Below are 14,702 nucleotides of genomic sequence, written 5' to 3' on the forward strand. Positions count from 1 at the left end.
CACTAAAATTCGTATTTATCATGCATGAACATGGGTATCACCTATTGAAGTTTCATTGAAAGTTACTTGTACCCATTTCAATCCATACTAAGTATAGATCCCAATAGCCATTGTTGAAATTGATTACGACTCACACAAGTTCTTCCTAGCCATCCACGTCAACACAGATAGCAAGGGATAGGTTCACGTGTCCATTCGCCAATGTGGAATATGGCTAGAGGCAAGTGTTAGAGATCATTGATAGGTCTCTTTTGCAAAGCATAAATGCATTCACACCAAGCATTTGAAAATCTACCAAGATAGTATAAAAGCTTTGTGTAAGGGTTCATTTGGATGTGCACCGCAAATAACATGTCCACTTAGAAGGTTCATGGCATGGTTGAGTGACCACCAAGTTTTGCTCCATCTGTTTGGGTGGATAATGTTCTGTGGCTAGCATGTCCAAAACTAACATAATTTGTTTGTTGCTTCGCACTAGAAGAAATTGCTCATTATTTGGTGTTTCTCCATTGTTGCTATTTAGCATACGTAAAATGTGTTGGCGAAAAAGCTATAATATTCAATCTTACTATGTAACCAAACATTTAAGCTTAGTATTTTTGTTTTTGGAAAAAAACTATATGATGGATGTGTTTCCAAAAACTAACAGAAAACCCATGAGTGCATTATGACTATCTTGCAAAGGTTGTTAGAAAATTCATAGGTTTTGCTCGGCTTATGGTTTGCTCGATCATGCTTGCTCGAATTTTGGGATTCCTCGAAAAATTGAGACTATAGAATTTGTAACTATATAGAAAAAAATTTAACAAATAACCATTTGGTAAGAACGGATAGCTCCCTACGCAAGGTTGATAGTAGCTTGAAGGACAGAAGGGCGTCGAAAACTATCGGGCAATGGGCAGTAGGCCATTGTGGTGGTTGAAATTTTAGCTTGCTAATCAGTGGGACCAGTCCGGACGAAATGTGAAACAATATAAGCGCCCAAAAGGTGAGTTAGCTGATGCCGATGACGCAACAGACTTCTTCGACGGCAACGAGGCTCTACAGCTCATCATACTCTCTGCAGGTTTGCTTTCGTCCGTCGCGCGCACGCGCACGCGCACGCGCACACACACACACAGACCTAATTAGAATAATTGCAACTTTCTGGGTCTTTGCAGAGCCTCGCTCGCCGTTGCGATCTGCTTCATGCAACATCTTGCAGATCATAGCAAAAGCAGATCCATGGCTTCTTGTCTTGGCGGATGTGCGACATGGGTTCCTTTTCTGATGCTTTTCGTCTGGTTCACTTGCATTCCAAATGCGACTGCAGGGATCCACCATCAGTCTATCAAGGATGACAATCGAATGGTCATTGTGCTAGAGCAGTTTGGATCCACATCAAGAGGACACCTGGATCTTGAATTGAGCAATGTTGAATGGTCCAATGCGGGGGACAACGCACCCCTCTCGCTCAATTCCATGGGTTTCTTCACAGTTACAGAAGACGATTGGTTGCAAGTGATTCGAGAATACGAGCAGAAATCGATCAAGTGTATATTGGAAAGCCGAGCAGTTCAGCTCTTATTCACCTTCGCAAAGTTTAGTGGCACAGGGCCATACCACTACAATCACACATACCCATTCCCACGAGCGAATCGCTACTTGGTCATGTTCAACAACTGCTTGGGGTTGAGGGTGTCGATGTCTGTGCGTGCATCCATGTATAACATGGAAGGGCACACCAAGGATTATCTCTCTGAAGGACAGACGCAGCTTCCATTGCTCTTTTTCTGCTTTTTCTGGGTCTATGTAGCTCTTGCTGGCATCTGGACGTATGTATGCATAAAGCAGAAGATAACAGCACACCGAATACACATCCTTATGGGGATTTTGGTTGCATTAAAAGCATTCTACATGTTTTCAGAGGCGGAGGACAAGTTCTATGTCAAGAAAACAGGGACTCCCCATGGGTGGGATGTCGCGTTTTACGCCTTCAGTTTCTTGAAGGGGGTGATGCTCTTTGTGGTGATAGTGTTGATAGGCACAGGGTGGTCGTTTCTCAAGCCCTATTTGCAAGGAAAGGAAAAGAAGGTGCTGATGGTTGTGATACCATTACAAGTCCTGGCGAACATAGCGACAATAGTGATTGGCGAGTCGGGCTTGTCTGATAGAAACTGGCTTACATGGTATCAACTGCTATTACTTATCGATGTGATTTGCTGTTGTGCGGTTTTGTTCCCAATAGTTTGGTCAATCAAGCATCTTCGGGAAGCGGCTCACACAGACGGAAAGGCAGCAAGAAACTTAGCGAAGCTCACACTCTTTCGACAATACTATATTGTGGTGGTAAGCTACATCTACTTCACGCGGATTGTGGTTTCCGTCTTGCAAACGGTTACGTCATACCACTACATGTGGGTTAGTGAGTTGGCTCGGGAGCTTGCCACTCTCAGCTTCTACGTTTTCACAGGTTATAAGTTCCGCCCTATTCCGCATAATCCTTACTTTGTGCTCGATGAGGAGGAGGAGGAAGTGGCTGTGGAGGAGATGCTCAAGGATGATGACTTTGAACTGTAGAGATTTTGTAAGTATTATTTGTTTCAAGGCAGGTGGTGTGTCTGCTCATTCATTGTATTTATAAATCTTTGGTTAAAAAAAATTTAGGGTTTGTTCACGGGCAAGCTTGCTGGTTAACTTGCACAACCGCATGCCTACAATGCAGCCAATTTTCATGTATCCATTGCTTGATTAAATTGTGGCGTTTATTGAGCTTTTTAAGCGTTAAGTTTTAACTATGTGGGCCTCACTCTGTGTACATATGAGACAAATTCTTTCATTTCTTGATTACAAGAGAAAGACTATGTGGATCATGTGCTCTTTCTATTTTCTGTGAGATGTTGGACACCCCCCCCCCCCCCCCCCCCCCAAAAAAAAAAAAAAAAAAAAAAAGAATTGAAATGCAGCACCATCATTTGCTGCTCTCGCCTTGCTAAGATTGGTCATAATTTCAAATGATTTCTTGGTTCACTTGCCTGTACATTGAAGACAAACCATTTCATTCTTGAGTTGTTAAGCACAAATTCAAATGTCTGTGTATGAGAGTAGTGTGTGTTTAATGTCTATCAACTGGCTTTCTAAAACAAGTGTCAGAGAAGAAGAGAGTTAGGCATACATTCAAGAAATTATTTTATTGTGCGTGCTGATTGAACCTACCTTGTCATGTGAAGCATTTAAGTCTTCTTTTGTTTTTCAGTTTGTCAGAAGGTCCCTTCATTTCATAGCCTTACATTACTTGACTTCCTTTTCATTTTATTATTCCAGAATGCCAGTGTGAACCTTCACCTTTTTTCTTTGTGACGACATTAGATGGAGTAAGCAACATTATTTCTAGGGAGAATTTTCAAAGCGGACGTTTTCTGTAGAATGAGTCGCACCAAGTAGTAATGGCTGGTCTAATTTGTATGTGACCAAAAGGACCTAGCATTTGCAAAGTGAAGCATTGGCCTTGCTTTGAGTGAAATCATATTAAAATGTTGGATCCTAAGAGAGCTTTTGTAGCGACACCGAGTTATATAATGATCCAAGTAGCACTGTCATGCAACATGCATGCAAAACATCGAAAGTTATGCTTGGAAATAGCACTCCAAAATTTTTGCAAGTTCTTACACCCAAAATTCTGGCATGCTGAACCCTGCCTTGAAGAGAATGAAGAAAAGCACAATTTTTTTGTATGCCGTACCTTTAGTTTGTAAATGGGTTCTTTCATTTCAGGCCTCATGTGACTTCCGTTTACTTTCTTTGTTTCACAATTATGAAATGTTCGCGGACAACTCCTGTGATGGACCCATAGATTTTTATAAGTAACATGGTGGTGAAGTTTTCTGTCTGCAAAACGAGTGGATGATAGAATGGAAGCGGTGGTGAACAACCAGAAGTTGAGAAACTATACACTGACAAACTGACACATTAACATCTTTAGAAATGACTACTACCGACTCGGATGGTATTTTAGACATTTTTGCCGAGTTGGACAAAAGCTCGGAATAATTTGAGGCAGATTAGTGCCAATGAATCGATTTTTTCCACATGTAACCATGAAATCAATTCAACCATCCCTCTATCTACATCATCGCTAGAGGTAACGTACTACATGAGGACTCGCCAAGACGTCACTCCTTGGTGGCATCCAATGCTTGAAAAAAACCTAGCTAAAAACTGAGATTCACCTCAAAATTGTAAATTTGATGGCGAGAATTTACAAAGATTAGAGAAATTATTGTAAAAGCCTTTGAATATAATCAACTTACCTCTAAAGCTACTAATATGTAGGTTGTTACAAGTGTTTTTTCAGCAGTGGTGGCATCCTCCAGCATTTATGGAGCCTGATCTCTCCCTTGTTGAAAGCATTTTCATCCAAAGAGATGATGGTGTTTGCTTCCACAAACCGATAAATCACAAATACTTTGGGATGCATATTGCCATCTCATAGGCGGTTTGCCCAAGAAACAAAGGCAAGAAAATTAGTATTCACCCTCATCTCAATCCACTACGTGAGTTCAAGAGGAGAGAAAACCCACTTTGGAAGGTGCCTCGCACGTCCTTGCAACACCAATCGAACCATTTGCTTTTTTAGCCACCAGTGATAACACAAATAGCACATTCAACTGATACATCCTTCTCCTCTTACCGCACGTTTGACCCCGTCTTATGAAGGTCTTAGGTTACAATGTGAACTACCCTTCAAAAAATACACAAACATAACCAAAGCGCTAGGAAACATGAGGGGCAAGGATGCCCATCAGATAAGAAACAAACCTGAGTCCCATCCAATGAATACTAAGGCATTTCGAAAATTTAGCCAGTAAAAAACGAGCATATTGCGTCTTATTTGAAAAATTTTCAAATGACTTATCTCCACTTGATCCACAATGATATTACACAGTCTACCGTGTATGACCCACGGTCGTAAATACAAATGGAACAGCATACATTTAAACAAACATGCGATAAAGAGAGAGACATCACTAATTCATCCGTCTTGATTGGGAGGTTCTAAGCACAAATATGGCGAGGTTTCCCACTGCACCATTGGAAACAAGTGTTTGCACCACATCTATCCGATAAGACACAAAACTATGCAAGAAACCAACACGAGCCTTTTACAACGCCTCACAAAATTGTAGTCTATACTCTTCCCTACATTCCTCAACATACATAGGCTTTATCAAGAAGAGCCTGTTATGCTTGTTCTTGAGAGAGCACAAACATTACTAGATGCTTGCACAACACTAGTATAAGGACCGCCAAAACATCATCAAGTAACCCTGTATCGGATGCGCATATCATCGAGAAGCTACGCTTACCTTAAGAGGCCTCCCATCTGCTACCGTGCCATTTAGAGCCGCAATTGCCGCATTCATTTCCTCTGCAGTTGACATCGCCACAAAGCCAAACCCTCGAGAGCTTCCAGTTTCTCTGTCCCGCATGACACGAGCTTCAAGAACGTTGCCATGATTGCGGAAGAGGCTAAGCAAGCCATTATCATCCATATTCCAAGAGAGATTCCCCACAAAGATGCGGTGTGCGGTGGGCCCATATGCTCGGGGAGGGGGGGGAGCTGCCCAATTGGGTTCTACAGCACTTGTCATTGATGAATCGAAAGTGTTTCCACTAGGAATTGTAGTTGTAGTGTTAGAAGCTCCGTACATACCAGCACCACTACCACCACTTCCTGCATAGCTACTTCCGCCATAGCTGCCACCGGAGTAACTACCACCAGAGTAGCTTCTGTCTCTAGAATAATTCCTGCTTGGGCGATTGCGCCGCCCACCAATCTCTCTTTCATGGGGCCTCTTCTCAACAAAATCCATGCGAATGCACCTCCCCTTGAACTTGCGACCATCAAGCCGGACAATTGCCATACATGCCTCCTGCTTGGTAGTGTATTCGACAAACCCGCCAACACCTTGTGCATTCAACTCCGGATCATCAGTGAACTCCAGGGCTGCCACATTCACATCGGGAATGCTGTCCAGCCATTCACGAAGCTCGCCCTGATCGCAGTTAGGAGGAAGATTCCATAGCTTGAGGCGATTACCGACAGGGATGCCTTCAACAAAGGGTATCTTGTAGAAATCGGGGTCAAGAGCACGTATCTGCGTGCAGGGATGAGAGGTCCGCTTCGTGGACACGGAAAGAACGCTGCCAAATTTGCTGGTGGCGGTGGTCGAAGAAGAAGAAGAAACACGACGCCCACCGAGGATGGCCTGCGCAGGAAAGAAGGCAGTCCTGCTGCTGCTTGCAACCTGACCATCATTTGAGGAACAGGCTAAGGCAATGGCAGCCCATGAAGCAGACGCTGCTGCCATCTCTCTCTCTCTCTCTCTCTCTCCGCTGACTATCGACTTATCAGAAATACCCCATTCTCTGCTAGGTGGCCTAGGGCATGTATGTTGTTGGATATTTTGCACCCTTGGTCTTAACTGGTGTTCCAAATTTTGCACCCCGGTGTTCAAATTTTGGCATGGGGACCATATATAGAATGTGTTCAACTATGCAAGTCATTTTGGAACTATGCCAGTTTTGGCACAACTAGATCCGCAAAATATTATTGATAACTAGTGCACGCGTAATGACATCCTTAGTGGCATTAGTATTACTATTACACGATGTTTACATAAAAGCAGTCTTTACTATATTTTTAAACTGTACAAATACAAAATTCTGGATCTACATATGGCATCTTCTACATTTTATTATACGCGAATCTTTCCAAATTCATTCCTTGCCTGCTATCACACACACGGAACAACAAAACCAGTGACCACGCCTTCAAATTCGAACTTGGAAGCTTTTGTCAAGAATTCTCGATGCTAATCACTTTAGCTAGGTGTTTTTGATGCTACCAAACCCTAACTGTAATTTAAACAAAAAAATAATCAAGACTCTCCCAACCCCTCATCTGCCTGTCCTGCCTCTTGCTGCTCAAGTTCACACCACCACCCGCTACTCAAGTTCATGCCACCACCTCGCTGCTTAGGTTCCCTCAAACTCTGACCTGTCCTCTTTCATTCGACTTTTGCTCTTTCGTTCCCTTCAATCAAAATTGGCATTGACACCAGATTCCACTAATACTTTCTTTTTCCAGATCGTAGGCACAAACTGGCTACAATTTGAGCTTGCCTTGTAGTGTAAAAGTCGACAAATCCTTCAATTTTGACCTGAGAACTGCAAGAGTTTCAAATGTGCATGTCAGAAAGAAAAAATCTCAACCACATGCCACCAATTCTTTCTCATCCTTGATTGGATTAGTGCCAGATTTGCAATTTCACACCACTTATTTTTTCATAGGGTTGCTCGATCTCCTACTGTGACTCGGCAGACAAACTAAATAAGGGCATATTGTTGAGATGTCAAGCTCAACATGTACGACTCATGGATGACTACCACCGACGGTCATCATCACAGGTGCGCCTTGGTGGATACGCATATCTTCACCAATGATAACTACAACTGTACTACATCAAGTTGGTCTACCTACTAGAGTGATGACACACTTATCCATTGACCTCACTCACTACCGGTTTACACTAGATCATTGTACTAGTTCCCTTTTATGTTGTTATTTTCTTCCTTATGTATTGTAGACCTCTTATCTTGAGTTAGTGAAGAAGAAGAAGAACATCTTTTTGCCTCTATCTTTGTGTGTGTGTGCGCGTGTGCGCGCACTTACAAGAGCTCCAGCTCTCTCCTTCCTTCTCTTTCTCTCTCTCTCTCTCTCTCTTAACATGGTATCAGAGCCTGGTTGTGTCTAAGGAGCTTGAAGCAGCAAGCAAGAGCAATTGAAGAAGAGGTCTCAGGATTCCCGGGAGCCATCGTCAAAGATCTCCGATTGAGGTGCTTCCTTTTGGAGATTGTGCACCTCAAACTTCTATAGAGTCCTTTCGGCTAAGACTGTGCAACCAAATTTCCACTTCGAGTGAGATTCGACCCCATTTTGGAGTTAGAGTGTGTTCGCATGTAGAAACGCTACGGTCCGAGATTTTGCAGATCTACATTTTGGAGGTGCAAAAAGCTTCGGTTTGGCTGCAGTATTCATACATATTGTTTGGCAGTGTGAAACAAGTGTTTTTCTGTAGATTGTGGTGATAGATAATAGTCTATTATTATTAGCTGGTTACTCAAAGACTTGGTGAAGGGTTGTAAATATGTTGTCCAATAATGATGGACTTAACCAGATTGTCAGTGAGAAGCTGGACAAGGAAAACTTCCATGCTTGGAAGTTCTTGGGACTACATTGATGGAGAGCATGAGACATCACCACCAATACCAGAGCAAGGTGTGAGTGTTGTGAAAATAAACCTCTGCTCAACTTTTCATGAAAGTAATATGCTGACATACTGATCAATGGCAACCAAGTCCTTGACTTGCTGCTGCTTCTTGCCAGTAGCCAACCTCATCAAAACTGATGATGAAGGTTAAGAACTTGAGAATAACAGGCAGAGACTAAAACTAGTCGTAAAATGCCTTTCATCATATGAAGCAAACTCCAAACCAGAAAGGTAACCGATCTAGTTGTGTCGCTTTGTGCTAAAGTATGCACTTAACATATCCTTTAGCGTGGTTTACTAACGTATGCACTTAGCATATCCTTTAGTAATAAATAGAATGCTTGTAAATTGTCCATCCACCGCGGGATGAATAGGAGAGAATAAGAATGAGGTGCTTTCCCCAATCAATTAAAGACAGTCCTCCGTGACTAACGATAACCTACAACTAACCAAGTGAGGTTCCAGTCGGATACTTGATGTGCAGTGGAGCGAAGTAAACTCATAGAGTTTAGATCATCCAATCATAGACAGTCGTACTAAACCATTATCGTATATGGCCGGGTGTGAACTCATACTAAATCCGCTAGAGAGGTTGCACTTGAAGTGCAAACACTTGCAGAAATAATAAAGTCCATGAATTTGCATGCCGCTCCGAACAAATGTGTGTTAAACACTAGGGCCCATAACACGTAGTGTGCATGCATTTAACACAAACAAATTCGAGCCGCAATTCCATGACGAGACTTTCCATGGTACCGATGTGAAAGCCGTGCAACATAAGTTGGCCATAATAGAATGTGAAAATGCAGTCACACCTAGGTACCAACCGTGAGACATTCTCATTAACATAGCATACTTGGCTATACGGAGAAACAACCATCCATTACTTGGTTGTTTCATAGCACTTGTAATCTGAACAAGTCTGTACTTAGTACCCGACAATTTTTGGCCACTGAAATTGTTCCTGATACTATATGCTCCAAATGGTCTAACAAACAGATGCGACCAACACCTAGGGACGTTGTCACGACACATCATTAGGAATTAGGCACCAGTGTCAATCCCAAAGACTCATGTTCTCCACATGTGGAATATGTCTCAAATGAGGATGTCAAGAAAAGTGACATCCATCAAGTACGAGATGTACTTGTGTGTGGAGGCAACTCTAAACACTCTGCGACGTGAGTGAGTGGGACTCTCATAGACTTACTCCACACTAGCTAAACCGAAGTCCGTGAGTTCCTAGACCATGTTGTATCCCATGTGACAACATGTGCCAGACAGAACCCTACTATGCAGTTCTATAACTGTTTCAACAAGAATCAAACCTATCATGGTATCTTGACGAACAGTGAAGAGAGAAAGTGACAACACTTTCTCAAAAGGCGATGACCTTGTTACATGGCTAAAGAGCAAGCTGGATGAAAGATATCTAGCTTAAACATCCCCTTGACAAAGACAAATAAATTGAAACTTGTAACCTTGGGTGTTGCCTATGCAATCGAAACCGGTTGGTTAGAATCTACATAGTCAAACCCCTTGGCAAGACCCTTGATAGAAACTTCTCAACTAGCAGGTAACGATAACCAACATAGTCGGCCGTGTACAAAAATGTTTGGAATCAACTTGAAAAGTTGAATTTTTCACTACCCCGTGGTAGATTGCGGACTTCTTTCCTTGAAAGTATAATTGGAATAGATCAAGCTATGATCCTCAATGCCTATGGGGTGATTTAGTAATCACCCACTGGGTCTTACCTCAAAACTGCGCTTCCATAGACATTCATAGTGCTATAGAGAGATCAAGAGATCGACACAAGTGAGAGGCCTAGCTCTTATGAACAACTAGGCTGTCTCAATTTTTTGTTGCCTCTAGACTCCTTGGTATAGATTAGTTGATGTGAGTTTAAGAGTATCAGAAACTCAACTCGATTTTGGCACTAAAAACATGTAGTGCTAACAGAACACCCAAAACATCTGTAATGGCAAGACTCTTGCTTGGTCATTAACATCGATGGGGACTCCACTGGGTAGATTTGTTCAAGCTGGAGAACAATCCCCAGGAGATGCCAGCATTTGGGTCCTACCCTAGGTTTGACAATGGCTCTTAGCCTTTGTGGCTCATAGCCCTTATGCCAATAACAAATTAGTGTTCAATTGACGAGCCGATGAAGACTAATTTGGGTGACGTCTTGGCCACTTGCTAGCTGAGAGTTAGAGCACCTTGGTTGAGTTGACTCACGAGCAAAACATGTATCAAAAGCTTCTTAGAAATTTTTCATTATTCTTCGAGAAAAAGAAGAAAGAGAGCATGCTGGGCTGAGTAACTTTCCTTAAGTTATTGGAGCGTGTACCCAATCTGCGTGCTCTTATGCATCTTATGCCTGGCTTGCAGCTTATCTTATAAGTATGCAACAATCTGCTTGTATGACTCTCTCATGGAGAGAGGTAACACAGAACATGAGTCACATCTTGACCCATCAAGGCATGCAAGCACGGTCTCCTCCTCCTTCCAGGCCTCAGAGAGAGAGAAAATCTCCATAGCCTTGCATAGGCGAGGGACCCAGAGAGAGATTACACAAGCCACGCTCTTCCTTCTCCTTCCCTCCTCCATAGCCTCTCCCTTCCATGGAGCTCTGATACTAGTGAAAGGCCAAAGGGTAGTCTGGAATGTGGTTCTCCTCCCAGCCTCCCTACTTATAGCCCTTGGCCCTTGCAAGTAGGTACCCTTAACTTATGCTTGGCCCTCAGCTCCTAGCCGTATTGAGCCATTCAGTCCCTAGCCCTTGGCTTGCTACCCATCCTACCATTGGCCTGACACACAATGCTTGGGACACCTTACTGTCGTTGAATGTAACCAACACAAAGGCAAATAAGCTACATTTGAAGATTGAGTTGAATACTGTGTAGAAGAAAAAATTGTCCATCAATGACTATTCATTGAAGATAAAGAATATATATGATTCACTTGCATCGATTCATGTTACAATCGATGATGATGACAAAGTGAAAGGATGTCTGAGAGGCTTGGGTCCCAATTTAAGACTGGCATTCAAATTCAAGAGAAAATTCCCTCATTTATAGATTTAGTGTCCTTATTAATTGTGGAAGAGAAGGAACTTGAGGAAGGTTTCTCTACGCAGGGTGGAAAACAATTTTGAGCAGGCCATTTGCAACAAAGAGGAAGAGGTAGAGGACGTGGTACAAGGTGTGGACAAGGCCGAGGAAGAGGTAACCACCAAGCACAACAGCAGAATAAAATTAGGGTCAGAACACAAAAACATTTGAGACAGGGGGAGTCCAAGAGGTTGTGGAAATACGCAACACAATAATACAGGTCAACATAGAAATGTAGTATGTTGGGATTGTAGAAGACATGGTCACTTTGAACGTGACTGCCCAGACAGGAGGCAACAAAATAATTATGAGCCTAAGAGGTTATTTGTGGTGCAGCACATGCTCAATCCTATGTCTACAAATGTGGAAAAATCCAGTGATAATGTCTCGTATGGGGATTCTGGTGCTTCGAAATGCAAACTTTGCAAAGTCCTAGTTATGTAGAGACTGGGGATGATACTGCATGTCCCATTATGCATACAGGGTATGTGCCATTGTCTATGAAATATGGTAAAGTAAAGTACTTGACTGATGTACTGCATGTACCCAACATCACAAAGAATTTGGTCTTTGTTGGGCAAATGGTTGAGCAGGGCTTGTAGGTCAGGTTTAACACTGATGGTCTCTTTGTCAAAGAGCATAAGAAGAATGAAAAATTGGTTGTGCAAGGAAAAAAAAAGTGGGTAGAATGTTTACTTTGAATGTAACTGTGCCGAGGTGAATGCCGCTATGTTTGCACAAGGTGCAAGAGTTGTTGCAGATATTGAGATTTGACGCAAGCGTATCGGTCATGTTAATTTGTAGAGGTTGAAGTTGATGCAAACTAAAGAGATAGCTACAAGTTTGCCAACATTTAAAGTTTCTGAATTGCAAAAAGTTTTTGAAGCTTGTTAGTTCGGAAAGCAAGCAAAAGTATCCTTTTCTCATAATAAGCATGTAAGCAGGAATGTATTACTAAGCGGAAGAAAATGCACATTGCAGAGGTTTCTAGAGTGTTGATGAATGAGAAGAACATGCCTCATTGTTATTGGGATGAGGTTATTGCTACAGATGTTTACATTATGAACATGACCCCTACTACTGCAGTACATGCTATGACACCCAAAGAGAAGTTTTGTGGTGGAAAATTGGATGTATCAGATTTAAAAGTGTTTTGATGTATTGTCTATGTGCATGTGCCGGATGAGCTAAGAAGTAAGCTTGATCCGAAAGCAAAAAAATTGTGTTCATTGGTTACTCTCTTAAGTAGAAAGGATACAAATGTTACAATCCTATCATGCGTAAAGTGACGGTGAGCAAGGATGTTGTTTTTTATGAAATGGCAAGTTGGTATGCTGATGTAAAAGATGAATTAGGGGATTATCTAAAAGAGAATGTGGCTACAAAAGATGCAAGTCACTACATTTTCAGGTTTTGAGTGGACCGCAAGGGTTACCTAGTGCAGGTCATGGTGCGAAGCCATGGAGTGGTAGGTTGCATGAAATAGTGAGTCCTATTAACTCTTCAAATGTATCAAGGAAAGGGAAAGAAAAGGTTGATGGTGCCCCTAAGCTGTCAAATTTGAGTGCTAGTCATGATAATTGTGATAGCAGTGGTTCTGGGCGAAGGAGGGAACAAGGCACGCCAAAGTGATTCTGGACCATGCATGTCTAAAAGAGTAAGAAATCTTGTGCAAAGATTGACTTATGACTATTATGTGGTTGTCATTGTGCATATATGGTGAAGATTACAGAGGAGGTAGAACCCACATGTCTTGAGGATGTTGTTAAAGATGAAAAATGGCGGCATGCTATGGATGAAGAGATGGCTGCGCCTGATGCAAATGGAACAAATGTGGTGCCATTACCGAAGGGAAAGAATGAAATTGGATGTAAGTGGTTTAAAAAATAAAACATAATGCTGATGGAAATATGAGGAGGTACACGGCTAGGTTTGTGGCCAAAGGTTATGCAAAGACTTATGGGATTGATTATGAGGAAACATTTAGCCATGTAGCTAAGATGGCTATTGTTCGTGTGTTTATTGCAGCGGCTGCGGCTTTAGGGTGGATGTTGAAAAAAATGGATAGAAAGAATGTTTTTTTGAATCAAGATTTGGAGGAAATTGTGTATATGGAGCAGCCACAAGGCTATGCAAATATGACTCTACATGATCTTGTATGCAGGCTAAAGAAAGCATTGTATGGGCTGAAGCAAGCACCTAGAGCTTGGTATGAAAGGATTGTGGCTTCCTAGATCATTCATTGTATGTGCGAAAGAATGAGGCAGGAACTGTGATTATATGCATCTATGTGGATGACTTGATTGTGGGAGGTGTGTTGCTTTTTTTTTTTGGGAGCAAATGCTGTGTTTATATCTCTCTACCACTGCATGCATTTTTATATGCTTATGTATTGCATTTTCATTGTGTTGCATTCATTTGCATCCATATGATCACTTTTTGTATATTCTTGCTTAAAATTGATGCTTCTAATTTTGGTGAAAGAAGGTCTTTGCCATTTTACAGTTCTCAAGTACCAAGGAGTTTTAACACTATCAATGGAATTTTGAGCAAATGGATTATCCCCTCGGTTTCGGACATCTAGTAGCAAAATGTGTCTCTACTTGCATTTATGCCAATATTTTCAAGGGAGTCATAGGTGCTGCAAAGGTCTAAGGTGAAAGGATGATTTTTTAAAATAAAAATCATGGTTTAAAATAAAATAAAATTGAAAGGGTGTCTTTTGGGCTTTTGCCTGCTCGTGGAGGAGAAGTGGAGGAGATGTGCCCATTTGCTTCTTTGCCGACTGCATTGGGAGCAAGCTATGAGCCTTATTGCACCCTGTGTGTGTGTGTGTGTGTGTATGCGTGTGAGAGATCATTTGAAGAGAGAGACCAGAAACTCTCTATGTCGCAAATTGAAAGAGGACGAGGGAGACCATCTTGCAGTAGGCTCATAAAAAAAGGGAGAATAAGAGGCATAATCGAAGGGAGATAGAGTGTTACCTCTTGTTGCATTCGAAGGGAGATAATAGAGAGAGAAAGAAACCCTGTTGTATGCTCATCTGAGAAGGGTCTCAAGATAGAGGGAGTAGCTCCTCTTGGTAGCCATTGCCGAATAGGGAGTGATAGAGAGAGAAGCTCCCTCTATAGTGAATCAAGGGGAGAGAAAACTTGTGGCCTGCTAAGTGAAGAGGAGAGAGGGGAGGACTACATGGCTATGGTCCAAGGGCGTGCAGGGTTGCATTGAATAGAGAGAGAATCTACAAGGCCGAGCAACAGAAGCAAGAAGAGAG

At 42.1% G+C, this 14,702-nt stretch overlaps 1 protein-coding gene and 1 pseudogene across 2 annotated transcripts; one reads left to right on the top strand and one right to left on the bottom strand.

Annotated features, from left to right (window-relative positions):
- Positions 1-925: 925 nt before the first annotated feature.
- Positions 926-2,754, top strand: LOC147445704 (protein CANDIDATE G PROTEIN-COUPLED RECEPTOR 7 pseudogene; annotated as a pseudogene). The gene is made up of 2 exons (XR_015189803.1): positions 926-1,066; positions 1,161-2,754. The product of XR_015189803.1 is annotated as a protein CANDIDATE G PROTEIN-COUPLED RECEPTOR 7 pseudogene (transcript).
- A 2,249-nt stretch (positions 2,755-5,003) lies between these two features.
- LOC147445705 (uncharacterized) lies at positions 5,004-6,463 on the bottom strand. The gene has a single exon (XM_086525146.1). The coding sequence runs from the start codon at positions 6,348-6,350 to the stop codon at positions 5,325-5,327; it is 1,026 nt and encodes a 341-aa protein (XP_086381272.1). The 5' UTR covers positions 6,351-6,463; the 3' UTR covers positions 5,004-5,324.
- Between the last annotated feature and the right edge of the window lie 8,239 nt (positions 6,464-14,702).

Source organism: Adiantum capillus-veneris, chromosome 12 (assembly GCF_014529385.1).
Source record: "Adiantum capillus-veneris isolate H3 chromosome 12, ASM1452938v2, whole genome shotgun sequence".
NCBI lineage: Eukaryota > Viridiplantae > Streptophyta > Polypodiopsida > Polypodiales > Pteridaceae > Adiantum > Adiantum capillus-veneris.

Bases quoted from the DNA above. Each gene is read 5' to 3' on its own strand.
- LOC147445705 (XM_086525146.1), bottom strand. From the start codon at position 6,350: ATGGCAGCAGCGTCTGCTTCATGGGCTGCCATTGCCTTAGCCTGTTCC.